Source organism: Homalodisca vitripennis, chromosome 3, assembly GCF_021130785.1.
Source record: "Homalodisca vitripennis isolate AUS2020 chromosome 3, UT_GWSS_2.1, whole genome shotgun sequence".
NCBI classification, from domain to species: domain Eukaryota; kingdom Metazoa; phylum Arthropoda; class Insecta; order Hemiptera; family Cicadellidae; genus Homalodisca; species Homalodisca vitripennis.
Window position 1 is genome coordinate 192985016 of NC_060209.1, and position 26467 is coordinate 193011482.

The window sequence follows — 26467 nt, forward strand, 5'->3', positions numbered from 1 at the left end:
AAACTTATATCGCGTGCTTTTATACGCAGATATGACTTGTGTAAGGGTAAAAACATAGTGGAGCGGCGAGGCTAGAATGTAGCGGAGAGTCTAGCTGAGAGCTGTTTAACCCCCGATGGTGGCGGCGATTCACATGCACATAGAGGCTAACAAAACTATTTAAACACATTCTTGCTTTTTATTATCTCAGGATATCTTTTATAATTGGACCCTTTAATACAGTTAAAATTCTTTTATTTTTAATAGTAAATCAGACACGTTTTAAAGAAGTATTTTTTAATTTATATGTCTTAGTCAGAAATAGGTAACGAAAAAAGTACGAAATAGTATTTTTGTAAATTTCTTCAGGTTGTACATCATATTATATAACCAAGTAAAATTATTGGAAATTAATTTGATGATGGTATTAATAACAATAATTTTTAAAACGTTATTTTGAATTATGCATTATGAAAGATTTACTAGTTATAGTTTATATGTTTTTAAGTTATTATTTTGTGGTACACTTAAGTAGTATTTGGACGTTTCATGATACACTCAATAACATAAACAATTAGCACAAAATACGGCCGTCAATTCCACAGTGTTATTTCATCTTAAAAAAAATTAATAATAGCGGTTTTTGTGTAATAATTATAGTACAAGTTAAATTGCTCTAAAAACAATAATACAATTAATTTTTCTTACTAGCAGTTTTACCTGAGACTTCACAATTTCTGTCTCAATAACACGGACGTCATAGGCGTATACTTTTTAAGTTGCTTGACAGGGGACGGTCATTGCAAGGTGTTCTAGTTCGAACTTTCATACAACATTCTATGCTTTTTTAATAGATGGCCAAAGAGATGTATTTTAGAACCACCATATTCAGGGACTGTAAGCTTTCTTATTAGACGATCTTATAAGATAATGAATGAAAAGGACTCCTATGATATTTTGTAAACTGGAGGGGACATTGTCCAAAATATCACATGTAAAATATTCCAAACTAAGTTAAATACATAAAAGAAACACCATCTTGTTTTGTGGGCTACCAGGCATGTGGCTGTTCTAATTCATATTCTCCAATTTTATTCTTGATAAGTATAGAAATCTGTAAATTCGGTAGAGTTCAGGTCTTTAATCCCTATTTATGTTCATGTATTACCCTATTTAATTGGTTCAGTTTCGAAATAATATACAATTTTTAAACCTGGTCAAAATCCCTTACCAATGAATATCAAACTCAAGCTCCCACCTCGCTTTCTCAATTTCCCATAAACTGCACGTCGTGTCTGGTACATTGGTTTGTGATACTATTTTCTATGCCAGAGGCTCACTGCGCTCGCTTGTTTCGTAACATTATGCCAAAGAGGTACTGGCTCCATTGAGTTATGATACCGCCCGTCCCTCTTATTTTCCGTGCCATAATATCCCAATATCGCGTATTTTAAATGCACAACTAACATAATTATTTTTATGTCAGTTTAGATTTATGGCAATAATAAATTATATATATATATACAAAATAAATTGGTTTGAATCTGTTACTGTTATGATTAATAGGGCATGTCGATAATATTACTGTTTTCGTTTCAATAACAGTACTAACTCTCAAAGCGCTATAAAATGCTCATTATTGTAGGATATTGCCTCCCAACATTTTTTTTATTTTCATATATACCTAATTTAAATCATTATCAATATTTTCAAATTAAACAAATCAGAACAAGCTATGCATTGTCAGGTAATGCAATTAACAATGAACACATTACATTATTATGTCTATAGATTACATTATTTAAATAAAGTATCTTCAATTTATATAATTGATGATTTCTGTAAATAATATTTCACGGCTTTACGTCTGAAATTGCATTTTAGTACAAAGTATAAGAACGAGATTTTTCTTTTTGTAATTAATTCCTTATGGTGAAACTACAAATAGGAGTTCTGGCTGATTAAAAATTGTTGGCAGGGGGGGGGACAGAATGGTATGATTCGCTCACCATTTTGATTTGCAGTTTTGTACCTAAAGTAACATTTGTGGAACTGAAAACCGTTGGCCTAGTGTGTACTTTTCAGTATCTTATTTAATCTATTAAACAAGTAAAATAACTGCAACCTTCATACTGCCATTCTTTGAAATAATGACAAAATTTGGACTTACGAGGTTTTACAAGTAAGCCATCGATATATTACTTTTAGTTAATGGATATTTAATTGTTGACCAAAAATAATCTAGGCAACAGGCAAGACGATCTCAAGAAAAAGACTTAGGTCAACCAAAAACCTTCTAAGAAAGAGGGAGAAGAACGATCATATGGCTACGGTCATATTAAAAATAAATTTCTTATGTAGGTTAGTAAGAACATGTTTTGATATTTAGTACTAATGTTTTACTTTATCATGTTTTCCAAAAACTTCTATTGAATTTTAGTTTACGTAACTTTGTTTAGAAATCATCCTCAAATATTGGTACTGCAAACGTGTTAGATATTACAAAAGCTGCAAATGTACAAATACTACTTATTTTGAAAGTATATTTCTAATCCCTCTTTTGAAGGATATTATTTCTTTGTTATTCATAGGTTAAAAAGAAAAATGAGGTGCTGGAATGTACAATGAGATGAAATTCATTTTAACAGGATGCTAGCTTATATGGATAACGCCAGGTTTGTGTTGCAGTAATAAATAATTATGTATTTTCTCATTTGTTTACGATAATACGAACGTTTGTTTGAAATTACTCCTTCATTCACTAATTTTTAAAATATCTAGAACATTTAGATCTGGAGATGGTACATTAGCTCAAAATAAACGTTCAGCGAAATTTAATACAGCATGGTGCTTGTGTACTGCTTCGTAGGGAGACCTCGGATTCAACGTGATATAAAAGTGTAGGTAGGGAAATTTAAGAAAAAACTTTGGAAACTAGAGAAATGTTCACGGTATTCTAACACACTTATAAGAAGTAATTATATTTCGGCCTGAGGAACCTTACTGGACTGACTCGATTCTGCTCAGATAAAATAGGAACATCTATTCTTATAGTTAAAAAGTTTTAGACACGAACAAAAAAGACCTTTATAAAATGAAAATGCCAAATTAGTTTCAGTTACAAATGTTAAAAGTATTTATTTTATAATTTATAGATGTAATTAATGTTTGGACTAAACAAATTTTAATACTAAAATTTAACGTTTGCTTCTCTCCCTGTACACACAAGGGTGTGTGTGTTTGTATTTGTGTTTGTATGTTTTCATAGCGATTGACATGTTCGTTCTTCTATTTAGGGGTTATACTCCTCCTTCCACCTCATGAAATCCTGCACTGAATGGAATGGGCGGTCCATCGGGCAGTTCATAAGTCCTCAATGGAAGGATTTTAATGTCCAGTTGGTCGATATGTGCTGGCAGAAAAATCCAGAACTTTGTGCCAATGTATGATGGCTTTTTCTTGAGGAAGTTAAGACGGTGGGCGGGTAAGTCATAAGTACCAGCATTCCTGGTTCAATAGTGGTGAATACTGCCTCGTCTTTCAAGGTTATTGCTTGTTCTTGCATAGAACGTGGTTTCGAGAATACATAGTTCCACGGCTGTCAATGTGCACGTACTATTGAACTCACCTCTAAGTAAATGTTGACCATGGTATTAGCCAGGGTGGAGGCCATCTTAGTGTTCTTGCTGGTTGGCAGTATAGATCTGGTCATCTCTCTGTAGATCGTCTTGAGCTCCGCTTGGCCTGGACAACTACGACCAAAACATCATAGGTCAGATCCGAGAAGTCACATTGTGATATATCAATTTCATCCTTAGCAAGCCAGAGAAAAGAGACCTGGGATATTCAAATACATTCCAAAATAAATTGTTGTTTTTTATAAAATATCCACAAAATAGCCTACTATCTACTAATATGGAATTGTTGGTGAACAAACACAATTCAAGGACACGAACAATATTAGAGACACCTGCTTGTGAAACGAATATATACAACCGAGTCTCAAAAGGCCAGCTAGCCAGGTCTCTTCTACTGCATCACATTATCTAATTACTGAATTACACTCGTAGTAGTCTCTCATATAACAAATTATCTTATAATTTCACGAAACATCTCGTCATGCAGTAGCTGAGCCTAGCGGTACGGTGGCGAAATATCTCGTCATGCAGTAGCTGAGCCTAGCGTCACAGTGACGAAATATCTCGTCATGCAGTAGCTGAGCCTAGCGGCACGGTGACGAAATATCTCGTCATGCAGTAGCTGAGCCTAGCGTCACAGTGACGAAATATCTCGTCATGTAATAGTTGAGCCTATCGGCATAGTGACGAAATATCTCGTCATGCAGTAGCTGAGCCTAGCGGTACAGTGACGAAATATCTCGTCATGCAGTAGCTGAGCCTAGCGTTACAGTGACGGGCTTAGGTCACAAAGCGATCTGCTTTTTAATTTTTACCTGATAACAGTTTCATTAATGTCTTGTAGACTGTGTGAGCCTTGTTATTAGTCTACTGAATAACTTCAACAACGGGTTTTCGTTAGTTTTATAAAATATGTTTGTACATATTTGTAGATCACAGTTTTTTGTAGAATTTGGAGAATAAACTGAATTTACAGCATCTGGTTTTGCATTTCATGAAATTGGTTGCATGTATAAAAATGAAAAAACTTATGATTGTCCGAATTTTATCAATATAAATTATACAGTGCTAGTTAGTGCAATATGAAATATTACAAGAATCCATGAAAAATAGTACAATATGTATGTTTTTTAAGTTTATAGATGAAAATATGTTATCATATGTACAAGAATCCAGTTCAATATTCAAGTAAGTTAGGTAGGTATAAACACTGGACGGTTCGGTGTAGCTCGGTATTACAGTTCTGATGCCGATGCAAAACTTAATTCATGCCCGCTAGGACATGCCGGTCAAACAAATTTGTCCACAGTGGATTAATTTCTAGAATGGTGGATGTAATCACATACCTTGCAATAATTTGTTTCAACAAGTTCATATCTATATGTAAAAAATGACAATATTGTGTCTCAATATGGTTTAAAGGTAGTCATGTTCAAATAATCTTCGTATTCAATGTTTATTCTTGTATATTTGCTTATCTATTTTGTTTATTCAATTACAACATTTCCTTACAAATTTAAGTTTTTCCAAGTCCAGTGGGACTTGTTGGCAAAACCCATAATTTCTAAAAACTTTTAATCTAAGTAAATTACTATAATATTTATACCAGCCATTTACATTATTTTCTCAGATAAATCTTAACTTTGTGTGGTTGAGTGGGAGAATTCATTACTTATAGTGTATCATAATAGTGGCAACATTACAACTATAACCTCTATGGTATTGGTTACAAAATAATGATTTAAGCAAGGGATCATTGGAAAGTGGACAGCACAGAGCAATAAGCAAGAGGGAGGAAACACGGACTGTGAATTATAGAATAGGAGGCCACTGGAATCAGGTTAAAATGGTGAACCAGTCAGAACAGACCCTAGATGGCCAGGATGGGACATTATGTGTGTTCATCATCGAATGCAATAATATAAATTAAACTTTCAACACTATCTTCTTAAATTTGAAACCATAGAATCTGCTTACTCATCATTAATGAAATTTACTATCACAAAGGGATTAAATATGTGTGATAAATATTCGGTCAGGATAAAAACACTTGTTACACGTTGGTACGAAAGTCATAGTTCCTTATGCCTTCAGCTAATGTTGTTCTACTATCTCATTATTACCTGAGGCTGTAGACGAGGTTCAGAGCCAAGAACCGAGGACTGATGGCCTCACTGGAGGATAAGCTGAATACAAACTGAACCCCCTCCAGGCCGGCCCACTCCAGGTCTGTGTCATAAAAACCTCCGTAGGTCAACACCTGGAATCGTTAGTTCATAGTTCATTACAGGTATAATTTCAATGCAATAGTTTATTTTTCTGCGTGAATTGGAGGGCAGAAAGACTACGCATTTATAGCGCTAGCAGCATGCATATTTTTCTTCGAGTTAAAAATAATTTTTGAATTTTCAAAAATGTCCTCCTTTTAAATTAAATTAGACTATAGAGTACATATGATTATTATTAATGAAAGATTTTATTAAATACAAAAGGTTTAATACAATTTAGGGGTAGAGTACGATAAGCGGACTCGGTTTTTTATATCGATAATATAGACAGGCGATATTATTCAATTATAACTTTCGACATAACTAACCGATACTGATTTTGAACAATAACTAACTTGTATCAACTATAATCACCTTTTCATATGATAATCGTATTTTCTTTTATAGATAATAACAGACAGTTGAAAGCTCGTGGAGAAGTCCGTGAAACGAAGTTTAAAAAGTGGCATATCAGCCGACCTGCTTTCAGATCATCTCTGTGAGTATCTGTGCAGAAGAGAAGTACGGTTTTCTAGAGAAGATGATTTAACAACTTCTCGATAACGATTAACCATCTTTATACAGCAGAAAACATATAAATAATTACTTATTTTCGTATTTCCTGTTATAAATGTTTTTTATGTTGTTATCATTTCACTATTATTTATGAGTTTTTCCTAATTCCGATTCTACTAGTTTGTTTGATCGTTAGAGCTCATTTATTATTTATAAGATTATTACTATGTGCGTTGTATTAGGTTATTTTAATTTAAAATATGATTGTTATTCTGGCTATAGATATGTTGATATAATTTATAAACGCGTATTCGATAAATGAATATTAAGTATCGATGATTGTAATAATCTATATAAAAAACCGGGTCCGCTTATCGTACTCTACACCAGTTTAGGATGCAGTCAATGTCTCAGTACGGAAACAGATTTAGCATATTGAAATTGCATAGAATCATTACATAGCCTATTCAGAGATATTAGGACATTAATGTGTTATAATTTAGGGAGTGAAATTACTGAACTGGAATGTGTATTTTAGAATGTTTGAATAATATTTATAATGATTAAATTAAATAATGGTTATAATAATATTTCTGTAGATATACGATGCTGACATATGACGACTTTACCATACATGATGGTTCAAAGAGAATGATCCAATTTTAAACTGCTATACAGTGTTTCCACAAAGTCATGTCACACTTTTAATTCATTATAGTTACTCTATTTATTTATCACAGGTCTTTGGAACATATGTAAATTAAAACAGCTGTTTATATAGTTTTGTTTTCATTAGTTAAGTTATCCATTGCTGTCATCTCGTAATGTGTGGCGAATGGTTTTACGAAATAGTCATTATGGTAACTTTGCTAATAGAGGTTCAGTGTATTTTGTGGATAGCAAAGAATAATTTGTTGTTTTCAGTGCTACGTGAGTGTCGTCGATTGTTCCATGATGATCCCTCTGAGCGACGCAGTATTTATCGATGGGATGAGAAGTTTAAGGAAGCAGAAAACTTATTGAACACAACGTGGACAGGTAGGCTAAAAAAACAGGAGATGAAACCATCAAGAACATTCAAAACAGTCCAAAAAGTTTGTGCGGAAATATGGTCGTGAGTTGAGTGTATCTAAGTATACGAACAGTTTTTGAGAAAATACTTAAAATGTAATGGTTATAAACTTCAACTATTTAGGGCTTTGAAGTCAGATGACAAATTAAAGAGGTATAACTGTGCTGTTGTTATTCTGTATGAAAATGGACTGGATAACATTTTATCAACTGAATTGTTTTTAGTGAGGAGACTTTTTTGAAAATATGCATCATCATAACGCTTGTATATGAACACTTATGGCAATGAATCAGAGCTGCGATTGAATCAGTTACCCCAGAAGTATTGATCAAAGTATGGGAGGAGATCAAAGTTCGCTTGGACGTCGGCAAGGCTATTCATGATGCTTATGTCGAGCTCAGCTACACGGACCTAAAACTATATCAAGTACTGCTTATTCAAATGTTAATCTTAATCTTGTGCTATATATACTTTTGTAAATAAAATTATTTAAAGGGCTGACAAGACTTTGTATTTGTTTTGAAACTGTCTTCACATAAACAGACTGGGGACTTTGAAAGTTTCAAAACTGCACAAAGGTGATCTCTGATGCTACTGCAGCTTGTAATCTGCATTTAAGTTTTAATCTAGGGAGGGTTTTTGAAACTATAGACCACGACTATAGCAACTATAGTGCTGTGTTTATAGTGTTGTTTTGGTTACTGGGTGACATTTGTTTCAATAATATTGTACGTTACAACTGGGTAATTTTTATACACCCCGTATTCTATTAATCCACTAAATAAATGAAAATAATATTCAAAAGTAATACTTTCGTAATTCAGAAGTACCCAACAAAACTTTTTACAATAAAACTGTATGAATGGTTGATCAAAAATAAATTTTGTGATCTGTCAGAAAGTTCAGTATTCCAAATATAAATTTCTACATTGTTTAATTTTGTAATTTATATTTATCGTTTGTAATCCTCTATTTTGTAAAACAGTACTTTTACATTGTAGTATGTTTGAACATTTTAATATTATAAAATATATGTAAAAGATGTGTATAAGAAAACTGTTTTGACTCTGTCTCTTTTATATATATATATATATATATATATATATATATATATATATATATATATATATATGAGTTTGTCAATGCTTCCTGTAAAATGGTAATAACTATTATTATAATATTAAATCATCCCTTTTTCTCCAACTTCCTCTCCTCATTTATTCAGCATCTTAAAACTCGTCCATCTTAAAGTTGTTTAAAGTTTATTTTTGATGATGGATAGATTGTGAAGAAAAGAGGATTTTCCAGACTGTTGCCATTATTCAGTAATAAAAAAAAAAAACAAATTGGGTTTTCTGTAACACTGATCGATGTTAAATATCCGGAAAAATTTTATACACAGGAATTGAAAATTTTATTTGGAATTGTATTATGTTAAGTTTAAAACAAGAAAATAACCAAGAGAAGTGTACCTGTTGCAGCCAGGCCATCAGCATGTTGGAACCCCACTTGTCTCTGGTGACCAAGTTAACGTTCTTCAGATGTAAGATAAGATGTTCTGTGCGAGCTGGACGATAGACTCTCCCACTGCTACTGGTCACGACCATGCAGAGCTGTGGACAGCAGTGGGCCATGGTTAGAAACATTGCAAGAGGTAAACTAAAAATGCTGGCAGAGAAATTATGCAGTGTACAAAGTCAAAGTCTAAATTATTTTTTACTCACACAACTATAGAGTATGGTGTTGGTGTCAAAAACAATTAACACATTTTCTCCATTCCAGAAACTCCTGTCACAGTCAAACCCATGATGTAGAATGGGTGATGTTCAAACCATTTCACAAGTTGCTTTTTGAAGTGTTTTCCATTGACATGCTTGGGTTAATCAGGCAGCTTACTAAAGTAGACTGCTCCTTTAGTGAGTTGGCTTCTTCTTGAGACACTGAGGTGGTGTATAGGAAGTGAAAATTGTGAGGTATTTCTGATGTTCTTACGGGTGATAGTCTCCAAGTTTTGGTTTGTTTCAATATACCACCAATGAAATTTAAAATTATCAAAATTTTTAAAATTTTCATCTGTAAACACAAAGTGAACTTCAAATCCTCAATTTTTCTTTTCATGAAAAAAATTGTTCAACAAATTTAAAATTTTGTTCCTTTTTCACATATAGATGTTTTTTCATCATATAGCTTACTTTCAGATCATAAATTTGTCTTTAAATTCTTAAAATTATTCAGTGCATACAATATTTACTTGGTGAATACCACACACCACAAACCCTTTGCCTATAAAATGATTTCTAGCTATTTTTAGTAAATGAGCTAAATCTGCAAATATGAATATCCGTATTCTGTCACTATTGGATTTGGATGGTAGGGTTTGAAAGGAATATATTGAGTTCTTTCCATACTACCATATCGGAACTGTTATGACCTTAAAAACGGCTTCTTCTAAGGAAAAAATTACACCCAGTAAGGTATTTTTTTCGTAGGTTTATCACGATCAAAATAAATAGGCTGTTTCCATTGGGTGGTAATCCCCTTACCATTAGATTACATTGAAAAGTCGGGTATAAAAGACTCATAGTTTCCAAAGTGTCAATGCTCATTGCGCATCTAAAATTGCAATAGTTAGAGCTTGCCTACCCCTGTGTCTTCAATGAGATTCTGTAAAATACTGGGGTCGAAGTCATTACCTGGCTATGAGGTTCTAAATATGGTTCTTGTCCTAACCTTAAGCTTCTCACAATCAAAAATAATGTGATAATGACATAATTATCTGTCCATGCTGGTGGGCCTAAATATTATTTTGTTCTTAAGTTCAAAGCAAATTTGTCTGCTTACCATTATCATTTCATCAAATGATAGAGCTGTAATTATATTCAATTCTGTTAGACTCCTCTCATTTCGTTCCATTAATATTATAACGTGTTTTAGCATTCCCGGGAAACATTCAAAAGAGGATATCAATCTCCAAAGAACTAAAAGAAGGCAGATAGTAATTAAGTTCATTTCTGAGGATAAGAAGTAAATAGATCTCACTTACTGCTATTTTCACTAACTGAGAACGTCCATTCGCAACTACTTCAGATTTTGTCCAATATGTTCCCATTTTCATTTCCGATAAATTTAGTATGAGAGCTTTTAACAAATACTCTACCACCACCTTTTATCTTGATATATACTTCAAGGGAAGTTAGAGTTCGTCCATCACATGGAGTGTTTGTCTCAATAACATCTACACGAATAGCAGCTTCTTCTACATACGTGACATGCTGGTGCACTGACACACCCTATGGCTGTCTCATGTGTGACTAATCATAATAGTATATTAAAACCTATTTATTTTCATTCATGATTCATACAAGATTACAGTTTTATTATACATCTTGAAAATTTAAATGACCATCAACAACTTGCCACGATGGCCATTCACAATTAAAATGCAGTTAATTTTGTTTCCTATAAAATAACGTACACTTCACTTGAGCCAGCTCCTGCAGCTTGAGCTCAGCAAAAGAATTTACTAACTAGCTCATAAAAAGTAATTACAATAACACAACAATATAATAGCACAATTAAATAACAAATTTGAATAAAGCAAATTAAGAAAAACAAAGTTTTACTACATATGATTAATAATTCTATATAATTGCCCTTTAATATAATTGTTGAACAAGAATAAAAAAACAAAACCGAACAACAAAAGCAAAAAACTCTTGGATAGGGTTTAGGTAAATGTAGAATTATCATCAATTTCATTGAGATAATTTTTTTAGTTTATAATAAATTGTTGATATGACACTAGCTGTTTTGACTTCAATAGGTAACAAATTACAACAGTTAGGGCCTACAAATACAAAAGATCTAGAAAAGAATAGTTTGTTAACTCTCAGTTTTGCAAATTTTTTTTATGTTCTGGGAGAATTTTAAAATATATTTTTATACCCTCTGTTACCACTTATCTTGAAGAAGTCGCAAATAATTGTAAAAATAAACTACTTGTGATTGCTAGAATTTTTAGCTGCTTGAAAACACACTAAGAGTGATCCCTTTCTTGTTTGAATAAAAGAATATGAATAAAATATTTCTCTGTTACTTCTAGTTTACTTATTAGAATGTTATGCAGAATCTTGGTTAATTTACTAGAGCCAGAGTAGACACTCAGTCTACAATCATCGTATAACGTTCCTTGATAATCGGAATATTCGTCAAACACTTTTAATTCTGCTGAACATCGTACATCGCAAGCCGATATTATTTTAACCTTGCCCAATACCCTTCCAAACTGATTACGATCTAACATAAACTTCGATCAAATTGTCTTTGCAGTTTGACTTATAGACATAATATGTTTTTTACTCAATAAAATATTAGAGCCTATGTTATATTAAAAAGGGAAATGATCTGTTTATTTTAAACTAATGAATAAAGGCATGTTGATTGATTAATTTAAACAATACTCATATTAATTGTTACTTAACATTTTTTTATGTTCAAACTATTACCATGACCTATATATAACATTACAAAAGCTGATATCTATATAAATACCTATCTATAAAGAATATATATATACCTATCTATTAGAAGATATGTATCAATAAGCTTTGGCAACAACACTGCTTAGTGAAATAGCACAAGCTTTAGTATGTCTTTTCAAATTCTCTTTTTCCTGTTAAGCAAAACATAATTTTTCTAGGAAAATTAGGATATTGTTCTTTTTCATATCCATATCATTACAAGGTCTTATAGTTTTAAGATAAAGGAATCCTCTTGTAATCACCGATCCCCAATGCCTTGAACTTGGATTGGTCGTATCGAATTTCAAAGGTTGCTAACGACCAACATTATATGCCGAATTTCAGAAGTATATATATTTTGAATACGTACGAAAGTACTCATCCGATTCTGCTGCACTACAGCCAGATGAAAATATCCAAGATGTAAAGGAAGGGTTTGAGAAGTTTATCACGGCTCTCTCTGACATAGTAATGCAATACACTGTACTAAAACAGTTGGCAACTGTTCGTTCCGAGAAGAGCAGCGAAAGAACAGGTGGTCAGCAGTTTCCTCCTGATCGTCACACATTGTATAGAGCAGATCCTCCCGAAGGATGCCAACTCTGTGAAGATGCTTCCTGATGACCATGTCTGTTAATTAGACCCACAACCCTAGAAGACATCAACCTACTCAAGAAGAGAAGGTCAAACGCCATCCTGGGGGATAGCGACTGTAGAACCGTTCTGCTAATTCTCAGACCCGGATGCAGCCTCCAACTTCTCCTATGTTCAGCGTGAACCCACTTCGAGACAGCCCCAAAGGATTCATCTAGAAATACCACAGAACAGTTGACACCCTGTCATCTTGGATGCTGAGTCCCGGTTGGTGGAGCATCAACTCTTTGTTCCCAGAGACCCGCTTCATGTTCAGGAACCCAACAAACAGTCACATTGTTGATTCTACCAAAGGCAGAAGAAACGACTTGATAGCAATCCCAGACAAGTTTGGAGTTGAACACACGAGAGTCCAACTCCTGTAATGCTGCCTGTAATCTGTGAAAATGCTAATCATCTTTCTCCTATATCTCAGAAAAAGATTCTCAAGAGCATATTGCACAATTTTGTTTCAGCTTTATGAGATAAAGGATGAGGATGTGAAATAAAGATAACGATGTTATAAATAAATCAACTAGATAACATTTTCATTTGTCAAGGATGTTTAGATTGTATCCACTTTTATCACGATTTAGAAAGAACGCAGGCAACTAACTTGAGACAGCTTCTGTAGAATGTGATGAGGAGATATCTGGGCACTGCAATGCACGGTGGCCACTTCTACACTGCGCAGCTTGGAGAAACAATGGTCCAGCAGCAAACTGAAAACATGGAAAAAGGTATGCTTTATTGCTTTGATTGTATAAAACTTGCTATCAATCATTACTACCTCTAATGTTTCACTTATCACTTATTCAGACAAGACACTACTCGGATCGCGTACATGGGTAGGGCAGGTAGGGAACACAAGCATCTAGGAATGTAGGTGAGTGGCTATCATGAACTAAAGGTCTTTGAATTCTTCCTGTTTGACCCATATACTCTGAGCTCTCACTTAAAATTCATTTCAAATCAAAATAAAAAGGACAGATGTTCACTTTTAATAGTCAAAGTTAAATATATTTTGGATTCTGGAAAAATCCCATCTAAGAATTACCACGCAACCAGGTATTGACAGGTTGTAAATTTAATTAACAGCCAAAAAACCCTTGCACTATTTTAAAGCCATTTGAATATGAGTACAAGTTGAATTGCACTAAATACCAAAAAAGCTGCAATAACTTCACTGAAGGATTTATTAATGTCGACTATTTCCATTATGGATCAGTTCACAACTTTAGAATTAGGAGTACTGGAGAAGTGTATCCAATAATGGAATGGAACATAGCAAGTGTTCCAGACTATAGGCTGATACCACGGCTTGTGACGCCATGCTTCACTGTGAACACTCCGAAAGTGTTTGAAATATGAGCAGGTTATTATTGAAAGTGGTTTGGGAATAATTTTTCAGTCATACATCAAAGAGAAGGGAGAAACAATGTAGCAAAAGATGTAGCTTAAAAGATGGGCAATAAGGAGCTGAAAATCGTATCGCACATAATTGTGTCGAAAACATAATTTGTAGAAGAGCCCAGGATGTGCTATCAGAATCATACATGAACTCTGCAATCAACATTGAAGTTAGTACATTAAAATATTCTTTTAGTTTTAATCCCCATCCCCCCCTCCTCAATCACCAGATACATGTATGAGCTGGTGTGATCGAGGGGAGAGGTTAAAAAGACAGTCCAAAAATATATTTTTTAAGAAAGAATAGACAATCATTTCAATAGTATTGACGAGGTTCAAAACTCAAAATGGAACGTGCAATAAATTTGTTTTTCAAACCACTCAACACTAAAAATTACTATAATGATAAGGAACGATAGATTATTTGTGCAACATGTCAAACATGAAGTCAGATACAGTGACGTCTAATCTACCCTAGACCCATAGGTATAATTTTTGCAGCCACGGCCATCTGCGAGTCGAACCACCTACAAAGAAGCATTTACTAGAGATAGAGAGTAATTGCATGTTGACTTGGGGTGGACGCCAGCTTTGTTCCTTGCGTCACTGTGGGGATTTCACTGCCAGCTGCAAGCACTAGGGTTAGTAATATCTAAGAAGACTGGTAGCGTCCAAGAGGGTTCAAAATAACAGCAAAGGTGCCAGTTAACGTCACAGATAAAGTTCACGTAATAGATCGGATAAAGTTGATCCGTTCTTACTACCAGAGAGTACGTAGTAGTATAGTGGATAGATATTTACTGGTTTAGTCGTTGAAAAGAATCAACAAGTGCAATCTTATCCACCATATCATTGTAAACAGTCTGAACTTTAACCCTTACCACGCGTATTACGAGAAACCGCGTGCGGTGAAAATGACCTGTCACGCGTATTACGCATATTATTTTTGTCGTGAACTATAGTTCCTAAAACTGCTGATAGAATGAGGTAGAATGTTGACAGAACCTCGGACAACGACTGCGCTCCATTCATTGTTTTTGACCACCCGTTACCGATCCGAAACTGGTTGTTCATAGCAACTGAACGCCATTCTGACCTGCAAACTGACGCGTCTCGCGGGATTTCCCGCGTGGTGAGGGCGGCAGTGCTGTTCACGAGACCTGCGCGTAAGCTTGTTCCTGTGTTCAGTTGCGTGTTTTACGTTATTTCTGAACATTTTTTACGGTGATATTATTTCAACAATTGTGACTTCAATTAAAACACTTCATGCTTCGAAGTGTTTAATTCACAAAAATATTTTTGAAATTGGCAAATACCATGTTTTGTTTTGTTGAACATTTTAATCTGTACAAAACACAAAAGTCTTTAAAAAAAATTCCGTTTTTATGTTTTCTCTTCCTATAACAACTTTAGAAATATTAAATCAAATAGAACTTTAAACAAATTAACAATTTATTTTTACGCTAATGGCACACTAGGAGTAAATATAGGAATTTGTACAGGGTATAGAGAATCAAAACAGGAACTTTCCGAGCCAGCCTTATGATTTAGTCATGTTGAATCACGTGATCTTACAACCCAAACCAAATAGTCTGTAATGAAGGCACCAACACTCTCTCCATGATTCCTTTTTTCTTCAAATTTCATCCCTTACTCCATTTATAATTAATTTCTTACTTGCTAGCAGGACGATATTCAGTAACTGCTATAGAAAGATGAGTAATAAAGTAATCAATTGAAAAAATTGAACAAATTTTATTTTAAATTTGAGTTTTTGGTACCTTTTTCCGCACCCATGAGGCCCAATAAGGATAAACGGTCTGTGGGTGAGCAGCCAGGAACTAAGGACATTCGCTGCAAAGCAGAGCTGAGCTGTCAGTACGAGTCCTTGGCCCTCAACCAAACCCTGGTCCGTGAACACATCAACGCAGTCACGGCGTTCATCATACTGCATCCAGTCTGCTGATGGTGAAGCAGCCATGAACTCCCCTGTCCATTCCAAAACCTGCAATTCAAATGTAACTTAATGCTCTTTTTCCGACTAAACTCCTCATAGACCTTTCAAACACTCACCCTAAATATGTGCAAGTACATACAATTTTTTAAATACAAAAAAAACCATTAACATCAACATTTATTCAAGCTTATTTTATTACGAGCATAAAAGTGTCATTTTAAACTACTATTAACTAGTGCTAACTTAAGCATTTACTTGTATCTCTGCAAGAATTTTAGTGTGTACTTTCTTTAAAACAAAAAGAAGCTATACATTTCTGGAGACAAGGTAGTTACAAATACAAGGTAAGGCAGTGAAACAGAACGATTTTGAACCATCACAAATAATTTATTTACAAAAAAAGGATAATTGTTTTAAGATGAATCTTATGTACATGAGTGGAAATTAATTTTATACCGTAAAAGAAGTTATTTCTTTAATATAGTGTCAGTAAAGTGGCGTCCTTGGTTTTGGACACATTAACGGAGTCCGGGACGTATTTCGCCTATGACTTTATGTAGGGTCTGCAACGGAATGCTGCTAATTTCATGCCGATATCGCTCCTTCTATTGTTCTTGGAGGATTTTCCTCGAAGACTTTGCACTAATGATAGTCCCAAAGGAATAAGTCTAGATATCACGATTCCTGCTGATAAGACGTCCCGGAAATGCGAGTCTAAGCAAATCCAATGAAACTTTAGCAGTTGTTGTTGCACCGGAGGAATTCCTTTTGGAAGAGATGAAGTTTCTTCATTTTGATCATACTAATCGATTTAAAGCTGACGAAAAGTCAACATGTCAGCATAAAGTTAGAGTTTACCGTCATCGTGATACCATGTTAGTTCTTTTTGTAATAAGGTCCTACGATTCCACGTCATGACTTGCACACCAAACTGAACCTTTTTCCATGAAGTTCATGTGGATTATTTTCGGACCACTATCGGAAGTTCTGCTTGTTTACGTACCCACTCAGGTGAAAATGGATTCATCACTCGTCCATAATTTGTGCACTCTTTCTCCATTTCTTCCGATAATAATGAGCACCATTGGCAAAAAGGAATGCGATTATTGTAGTCACTGTATATAAGCACTCTCTGTGTTTTGTATGGATGATAGTGAAGGTCATCCTTCAAAATCCGTCTCACTGATGGATTGCTGAGACCAAGTCTGCACTGTGCCGTCTCGCTGATTTTCGCAGACCTACAATTTTCTCTGGAGCCCAGATTGTTTTTTTACCACCACTTCTTTTTTTTGTCGTGCTAACAGTGGCTTAAAAGTTATTCACCCAAAGGAGGACAGCTCTCCTTGATAGAACGGGAAAACGTAGTGGTATATTAAATTTACAATGGAAAACATGCTGACCACCAACCACACTATCCGCGTGTTTTTAACGGCTTTACAGGCAACGCACTTTGCACACTCGTCCAACGTTCCATAGCTACTAAAATGTCCACTTGTCTCGACGCTCAAGGACGTTTACCCCACCCTCATAACTCCCCACAACGCCCGTCAGCTGGTGTCGAAATCGTGCAGTTTCATTGCCTCACCCTGTATAACATTGCAAAGAAATGGCGAAACAGTACTTTGAAAATTATTGCATGCCAAGTTGCCGAGGTGTTCAGGCTAGAATCTAGGTGGCTTTGATATCGCACAAGTGTCAGTCACCTGCTTGCAAAACAGCTGCCTGCTGGAATCCGTCAGGTTAGTGGCTAACCCGTTGACCAAGGAAACGGTGAACTGAGCCCTAGTCACAACACCAGCCATGTGCGACAGACCACTCTTCACTAAGGCCACAGGGGAACTAGGCACCACCATCTGGCCTTGCTCCAGCACCCAGTCCACACCTGGATAATAAACAGTTCCATCATCTAAGACATAAAGGTTAAGGGGACTATTCAAGAACCGAGTAAAATGTAAAAAGTGATGCAGTGGTGTAAACAGTCATCAGGATTTTGAGAGATTTTATTTAAAAATAACGATTTTCATATTATGCATTAGAGAACCTCTTGTAATCACGCACCATGCACACATAGCTGCGGATCACAAATGACAAGTTAAAAAAGTATGAAGAAAACCTAACCTTTAGTCAAAGTGTCTTTATTTGTCTTTAGCAATGGTCCAAAAATTTCATGAGCAATCATTATTTACGTACCTTGATAGAAATACTCGTCAATGTACTGGCTGAGAATGCCTACAATGTCTGGAGATTGAGAGAGCAACCAAGCTTCCACCAGGTCCTTCCGATCCACGTCATCACAACTGGAAACATAAATATCCGCTTATAATTTGTGGTTACCACTACTATCTGTCTCTCTATCTCTCGCTCCCCCCTCTCTCTCCCTCACCTCCCCTCTCTCTAAATAAATAAATAAAGTATGTTGACCACAGACCTGAGGAGGATCATGCCCATGCGTGAGACGGTTGCAGGAGAGGCGTGACTCAGGTCGTGGGTTTCGAACAGAAAGTGAACATTTGGACCGAACTGTATCCTCCAACCAGAGGGCAGAGTCAGCAGCCGGTTGTCATCCAACACAGAGTTCAGTGACTCCACCCATTCTGGATCCACATCGCTGTCAAACACTATCCAGCATTCCACATCTGTGAAAAGGTTAGTGCAATAATCTTTAGATGATTGAGTCAACAACACTTTTATACAGATAAGTCTCTTAATATTTTTGTTAATACACAACCAAAAGTTTCATTGAAAGTATACTGAAGTTCAAATTCAAATTAGTTTGATTTGTATACATATTTTGTCGACAAATAAAAGTGATGCTGCTTTTAGCTTGTCATATTCAGCTGTTTCCTCCATCACCTTGAGGGTTGAATGTATGTATTTAGTGCATCATCCTTTTTCTACCCTTCTCCAGATTAGCCAATCATTTACGTGCCATTGATGTGGTAATGATCCGCCATAGAGGAATAAACTTCTTCAAAATCACCATCAGAAAGCGATTTAATTAATAAAATTACATCAAAAATAACTTTTAACCAATGCAGCCGAAATTGTAACTGTTATGTCACAGAAAATGATTGGTTCACTAGAAAGTTTCTTCAAACATATTGGAATCTAGTATTGATTCAGGAACAAATTATGTAATACTGAAACGTGATTACATTGTGTAAATGAGTTTAGTTAACTGACCAATTGTAGAAATACCACCTTTTTTATTGTCCAAAATCTGGATGAAGTAAACTTGGCAAGTGATAAGGAATCAATGTTAACTACAGGAACAAAATTCGTCCACATCATCAGTAACTAATTTTGCTGGAGTCAATTATTTAAACGTTTGATTTTTTCCTTTTGACAGATTCTAGAGATTGTGGAACTCTGAACTCTAAGCAATACAAATAAGACTGCTTTATTCTGAGCCTGCTTTCTTACAAGGTATTTTAAAAATTCACTAATTTTATAAATGCCTAATACTTCATTTTGGCTAATTTCTAAGATGACTAAAACAGCGTAGGGTTCTCTCATCACTGAAGAGAGTGTAAACCTGTCTCTTTAAAAAGGTAAAAAAGGAGTAACCAGAACTGAAGATTATATCTGGAATATTATCCAACATTTTATGGAAGTTGAACAGTATAGTGATCCATCTACAAAGTTGGACGAATTTAAAATTTAGGAATAACTAATTTCTAGTCATTTTTCAACAACCATTCTCTGTTTTATTCCCACCCTATTCCTCCCTAAAGCTGTAAAACTGTAGTGTTATGAACTACTATTTTGTCTTATGAAATCACTTCCTTTAATGGAATTTCAATATTTATCACGTTTTGTCTAATTCATTGTTGACTGGAGGTACTTTAAAAAACTAGAAATCATTTTATTGAGAGATCCACAGCTCCAGAGTAGTACCTGTGGGCTATGAGTAGTCAGTTTGAGCTGTAGTGCTTAATACTCCATCCACCCATTGTCTGGTGTCCAGGTCTATACTACCCAGCAGTTGAGAATATCCATACCTGTGGGCTGTGAGTAGACAGCCTGAGCTGTAGTGCTTAGTACTCCATCCACCCATTGTCTGGTGTCCAGGTCTATAGTACCCAGCAGTTGAGAATATCCATACCTGTGGGCTGTGAGTAGACAGCCTGAGCTGTAGTGCTTAATACTCCATCTACCCATTGTCTGGTGTCCAGGTCTATAGTACCCAGCAGTTGAGTATCCATACCTGTGGGCTGTGAGTACACAGCCTGAGCTGTAGTGCTTAATACTCCATCCACCCATTGTCTGGTGTCCAGGTCTATAGTACCCAGCAGTTGAGAATATCCATACCTGTGGGCTGTGAGTAGACAGCCTGAGCTGTAGTGCTTAATACTCCATCCACCCATTGTCTGGTGTCCAGGTCTATAGTACCCAGCAGTTGAGAATATCCATACCTGTGGGTTGTGAGTAGACAGCCTGAGCTGTAGTGCTTAATACTCCATGTACCCATTGTCTGGTGTCCAGGTCTATAGTACCCAGCAGTTGAGAATATCCATACCTGTGGGCTGTGAGTACACAGCCTGAGCTGTAGTGCTTAGTACTCCATCCACCCATTGTCTGGTGTCCAGGTCTATAGTACCCAGCAGTTGAGAATATCCATACCTGTGGGCTGTGAGTAGACAGCCTGAGCTGTAGTGCTTAATACTCCATCTACCCATTGTCTGGTGTCCAGGTCTATAGTACCCAGCAGTTGAGAATATCCATACCTGTGGACTGTGAGTAGACAGCCTCAGCTGTAGTGCTTAATACTCCATCCACCCATTGTCTGGTGTCCAGGTCTATAGTACCCAGCAGTTGAGAATATCCATACCTGTGGGCTGTGAGTACACAGCCTGAGCTGTAGTGCTTAATACTCCATCTACCCATTGTCTGGTGTCCAGGTCTATAGTACCCAGCAGTTGAGAATATCCATACCTGTGGGCTGTGAGTAGACAGCCTGAGCTGTAGTGCTTAATACTCCATCCACCCATTGTCTGGTGTCCAGGTCTATACTACCCAGCAGTTGAGAATATCCATACCTGTGGGCTGTGAGTAGACAGCCTCAGCTGTAGTGCTTAATACTCCATCCACCCATTGTCTGGTGTCCAGGTCTATAGTACCCAGCAGTTGAGAATATCCATACCTGTGGGCTGTGAGTAGACAGCCTGAGCTGTAGTGCTTAATACTCCATCTACCCATTGTCTGGTGTCCAGGTCTATAGTACCCAGCAGTTGAGAATATCCATACCTGTGGGCTGTGAGTAGACAGCCTGAGCTGTAGTGCTTAATACTCCATCTACCCATTGTCTGGTGTCCAGGTCTATAGTACCCAGCAGTTGAGAATATCCATACCTGTGGGCTGTGAGTAGACAGCCTGAGCTGTAGTGCTTAATACTCCATCCACCCATTGTCTGGTGTCCAGGTCTATAGTACCCAGCAGTTGAGAATATCCATACCTGTGGGCTGTGAGTAGACAGCCTGAGCTGTAGTGCTTAATACTCCATCTACCCATTGTCTGGTGTCCAGGTCTATAGTACCCAGCAGTTGAGAATATCCATACCTGTGGGCTGTGAGTAGACAGCCTGAGCTGTAGTGCTTAATACTCCATCTACCCATTGTCTGGTGTCCAGGTCTATAGTACCCAGCAGTTGAGAATATCCATACCTGTGGGCTGTGAGTAGACAGCCTGAGCTGTAGTGCTTAATACTCCATCCACCCATTGTCTGGTGTCCAGGTCTATACTACCAAGCAGTTGAGAATATCCATACCTGTGGGTTGTGAGTAGACAGCCTGAGCTGTAGTGCTTAATACTCCATCCACCCATTGTCTGGTGTCCAGGTCTATACTACCCAGCAGTTGAGTATGAGACAGAGCCTTGGCGTTGATAGTGTGCTGCCTCACCACCACACCCATTTTGCCTAGAGCCTGAAATTTCCATGAAATACATCAGACTTCGAGTGTGCTAGTAATTAAGTTTTATTAGACATTTTAGTTCTAAATTGGAATCTACCATCAATGTAGCTTAAGTGCAGTCTTATGAATACCTTGTGCTCCATATCAATTAAATTAAATATTTTGGTCTAATGGTATTTGATTTTCAAACAGGAAATGAGTATGATATATTTAGAGATGCAAAGCATGTCAACAGGTGAAGAAAAATTATATAAAATAAAAAATTCCCCCGTATCCTCAAGATTCAAGAGGGAGTGGGAAGGAGGTTGAAAAACGTAGAAGGCTCTATTATTCTTTAGATGATCACAATAACATTTATTGAAAACTTATCAATGTACTGATATTCTAATATAAGACTTACATTTCTCAGAAGTTTTATGAGAGAGGATTTGCCGGAACCCGAGGGTCCCACAACCACTACGCCCATTCTCTGTTTCAACTGCTCATGGAGTTCTACACATTTACGCACCTGGGCAAGACAACATCAAATCATAAATGTACATTTCAAATTGAATTGTTCTACGTTTTACAAAACATATAAAACTAATGAATCAATACTGTAGAATTAAGAAAATTAATAAGGTTTTACTCGTGGGGCATGAAGCTTTGAAATTGCACTTAGTCCCCAAAAGGCCCTTTGCGCTGCTTCCGGAGTGACAGGGTATTCTGGATTACCCAGGTTGGGGGTAGTAGTGGCCGCCTCCTCTTGAGATCCATGAAGAAGAAGGACAAGCCTGCTCTCTACCATCCTATCTAGTCAAAACGGTCATGGGATAGTATACCCTTTTGTTTGGGATACAAGCTGTCTTTTTTGAATTTTTGAAAATCTGGTTATATCTTCGTTTTAGGATATTACAAAAGTATAACTTTATCTGCACAGAGAATAAAGTGACATGCCAGTTGATGGAACACAATACTTGCAATAGGAACTTTAGAATCTAAAAAAATCCAGACTTTCCAAACTACTACCACTGTTCAACATTTAAGTTACTAATGAATTAAAACTTTTTGATATCTGTGTTTCATGAATATTTCAACAGATTAAACATCATATTAGATCTTGGATACCCTTGACTTTAATAAACATTTGTGTTATTTAATATATGATCAAACACTCCAATAAATGAAAAGGTTTTATTTTGCGAGGCCTTTCGTGCTCAATGAACACATTGTCAGACCCACATAACTGAAATAAAAGTAAAGTAATAATACAAATAATTTAGACTTAAATAAAAACATATATCTTGAAAAATAGAAAGAGATAAGATTTTAAAGGCCAGGAAGTATGTCTACTGTATATGTAAAAATTAATATTTAATTAGATTAAAGGCAGTAACGGTGAATTTTGTAGAGGTCCAGGCTAAATAATTTACTAAATAATTTTGGTTCTTCTGCATAAAAATAGTTTCGTAAGCATCGAGGAATTTGTTGTTTTTGATTTCTTTTAATAATTTGACTTGTGAAAAGCAGTGTCCAGTATGAAGTGCATGTTTCGCCATGGCCGATCTTTCCTCTTGTTGATACTACAGACATGCTTTATGTTCCTTTACTCTCTTTTTTATTTTCCTTTTTGTTTGACCAATATATTTTAAATTACATTTGTCACAATTAATATGATAGATTCCAGATTTTTCATCATCATCTATTTTATTCTTTGGATATTGGCCTTAAAATCTTATCTCTTTGTCTTTTTCAAGACATGTGTTTTTATTTAAGTCTAAATTGTTTGTATTATTACTTTACTTTTATTTCAGTTATGTGGGTCTGACGACGTGTTCATTGAGCACGATAGGTCTCACAAAATAAATTTTTTTCATTTATTTGAGTGTTTGATCATATATTAAGCATTTAGTTTCCAATAAGAAGAAGCTGGTAAAATGTATTTGTGTTACTGTTCTTTTTAATGAAAGTTCAGACTGTTTTTGTTCTCTTAGAAGAAGAAGCTTAGAAATTGCACTCAGTCCGAGAAGGACTCTTGCACTGCTTCTGAAGTGACAGGATATTTTGGATGGGTAAGGTTAGAGTTAAGGGCCACCTTCTATCGAGATCCAGGAGGAATGATTTTGGGCATTTATCTCAGCTATGTAGCAATCTCACCAATGTGGCAGGGGACGGCACGCCCTTAAGTTTAGGCAAGCAACTGCCTTTAACCTTTAGGGATCCCCACCAAACTCTGTCATACCCACAGTAGACTAGACCTATCGATTTACCCTAGCATTCCAATATCTTGACATTTGAGGTTAGTATTGTGCCGCACCCGGACATCCATAGCTTGCCCAGATTTAAGTCACACATCGTCTTTTGTTGTACTCAGTGTATGTTCAAGTGTAAGGTATAAACCAGCCAGAAAAGAACCCTCCTGGAGTGGATCAATAAGTGTATCCAGAAACTAAATTTATAAAATTACAGGAATAAACTATCAATATTCCACTTAACGATTTTATTATTATTGAAAAGGTGTAGTCAAAAGGTTATCTACTTTGAAATTAGTGAAAAATTATGGTTTTATTTTCAGTTTTTAAGTTGGATTTCTTTTGACTGACATGTTCGGTCACTTTCGTTGACCGAAGCTCAAAGAACGTTTTTCGTCCATGAAAAGGTGCTTCGTCCCAGTGTTCTGTATTCCTACAACATGTGATTAATTAAGTAGGATTTTTACTCTGGAAAACATACATGTTACAGGAAGAAAATATGTGACTAAGAAATCTGTATAGTTGTATGTTAAAATCTGAGTTTTATAATGAAGTCAAAAGCATTAAAATTTATAATTACCATTGTCACTCAATTAGAATGAAGTGAAATTAGGTTAATAGAAAAAGTAACAAAAGTCAATGAGTTGTAATGTTTGGTTTACATATTATCTGCTAGTTATTTTAAAGACTTCTTTAAAATATCCTCAAAAGTTTTGGTGGAATTGCCTCTAACCATACCAGGTTGGTGGTTGAAAATTCCAATCCAAATTTGATCAGTATCTTGAGTCATACTCAAACGGCAAAGTTGATGTCCATCTTCTGTGTAGTACCAAAGCATTACTATAAAAAAGGTTTCTGTTTTTTTTTTTACTCTTTTTGAAACTCTTGACATCTTTTAACTGACAAAATACTGTTGTACTTTATTAGCTGTTTGGCTTATAGTAGCTATGTCACGATAAATAACACCATTAGAATTAAAATAATCGTAGTGTAAATTTGATTAATTAAGTGCAAGTACAAATTTTTAAAACTTAAACCAAATTTAAGTTGATTGATCTTTTTGATACTTCAAATTCAAATTAATAAGTAGGAAGGCTTAAGAGGTAAAATATATTTTTGAGGTAATGTGGGCTGAATCAATTTTAGTGTAATTCTTATTTGTGCAGACAATATAATAATCCATTAACTTCTGGGATGGATATCATCCAAGCTGGACGACAATATTACCAACCTGACGAGAGTTGTAGACCAAGTTTAACTCTTGGCACGTGTCCCGGAGGGCTTGTGTGAGTTGGTCATGAGTGTTGGATTCGAACGCTACTCCAGGGAACATGTCTGCCACCAGACCGTCGAAACTGTGACAGTCGGAGGCAGTCAGCTTGGAAAGAGTGTTGAGGCGCAAGGCCCTCACTGCCAGTGTCATCTCGCTCTGCACAGAGTCTGCAAACGTTTAATGGCGATATATTAACACGCCTTTTAACTCGAATATTCAATTCCTTGAAACAGCTAGTGTTTGTTGGTTTCTCATTTGAAATGTAATGTATGTTTTAAGCACAAAATACCAAAAAAACACATTAAATAGTATTTAAAAACATTTTTATACTAAATTTAAAATTTTAACATTTAGTCGATTTATCAAATCCCTGTTTCAATGCTTGGGTCGATTAACAAATGTTGTATTAGAGTCCGACATTCTTTAAGGAGTTTATGAAAAGATCTTTCCAGGATCAGGTTGTAAGCGGAAACAGGATATTCCGGACATTTGTCATCGTTCAGTGATACAAAAAAATCAGTAATACTATGTTTCGAGATCTGCAATCTGATCTCTTCTTCAAGTAAATAACTAACGTAACAAATAATTACAAACTGGGTTCAAATAAACCAAGCATACCAGAGCGTTGTGACACGCGTAAGTCAGGAATCACAACCATCATGTTGTGTGTCAACTTCACTAACTCTAAAACATGCACTTAATAAAAAACTTAACACAATACTTATTACTGAAACTGAACTACAAAATACAGGTCACAATAGGTCTGCATTCGCCGACCAACCAACAATGTTTTAGTGTTACTGATATTTTTGTGTCACTGAACGATGGCAAATGTCCAGCAAAAATCCTGTTTCCTTCATAATCTTTCTATCGTTTAAAACAAAGAAGAGGTTGTAAACCTTATGCCCAACCCCTGACCTGGGGGACTAGTACATTGCAATGGGAACATGTCCTCGGATAAGGAACTTGTGCCAGGAGTTAGATGAGGTTGCTCTTATAAGAAGCAGAAGAGTAAGGTTACTGAGCCACGTAGAAGAGAGGAGGAATCGGTCATTCAAA

At 35.7% G+C, this 26467-nt stretch overlaps 1 protein-coding gene across 1 annotated transcript in view; it reads right to left on the bottom strand.

Moving 5' to 3' along the window:
• The window catches only part of LOC124358534 (cytoplasmic dynein 2 heavy chain 1), a 181093-nt gene that overhangs the window by 81211 nt on the left and 73415 nt on the right, over nucleotides 1-26467 (bottom strand). The window contains exons 40-50 of the mRNA XM_046810833.1: nucleotides 25367-25575; nucleotides 22305-22412; nucleotides 21760-21916; nucleotides 18421-18628; nucleotides 18183-18289; nucleotides 17696-17874; nucleotides 15817-16040; nucleotides 13242-13347; nucleotides 8945-9085; nucleotides 5741-5877; nucleotides 3608-3731 (exon numbers count right to left, since the gene is read on the bottom strand). Coding sequence (XP_046666789.1) covers nucleotides 3608-3731; nucleotides 5741-5877; nucleotides 8945-9085; nucleotides 13242-13347; nucleotides 15817-16040; nucleotides 17696-17874; nucleotides 18183-18289; nucleotides 18421-18628; nucleotides 21760-21916; nucleotides 22305-22412; nucleotides 25367-25575 — 1700 coding nt within the window. The remainder of the gene's footprint in view (nucleotides 1-3607; nucleotides 3732-5740; nucleotides 5878-8944; nucleotides 9086-13241; nucleotides 13348-15816; nucleotides 16041-17695; nucleotides 17875-18182; nucleotides 18290-18420; nucleotides 18629-21759; nucleotides 21917-22304; nucleotides 22413-25366; nucleotides 25576-26467) is intronic.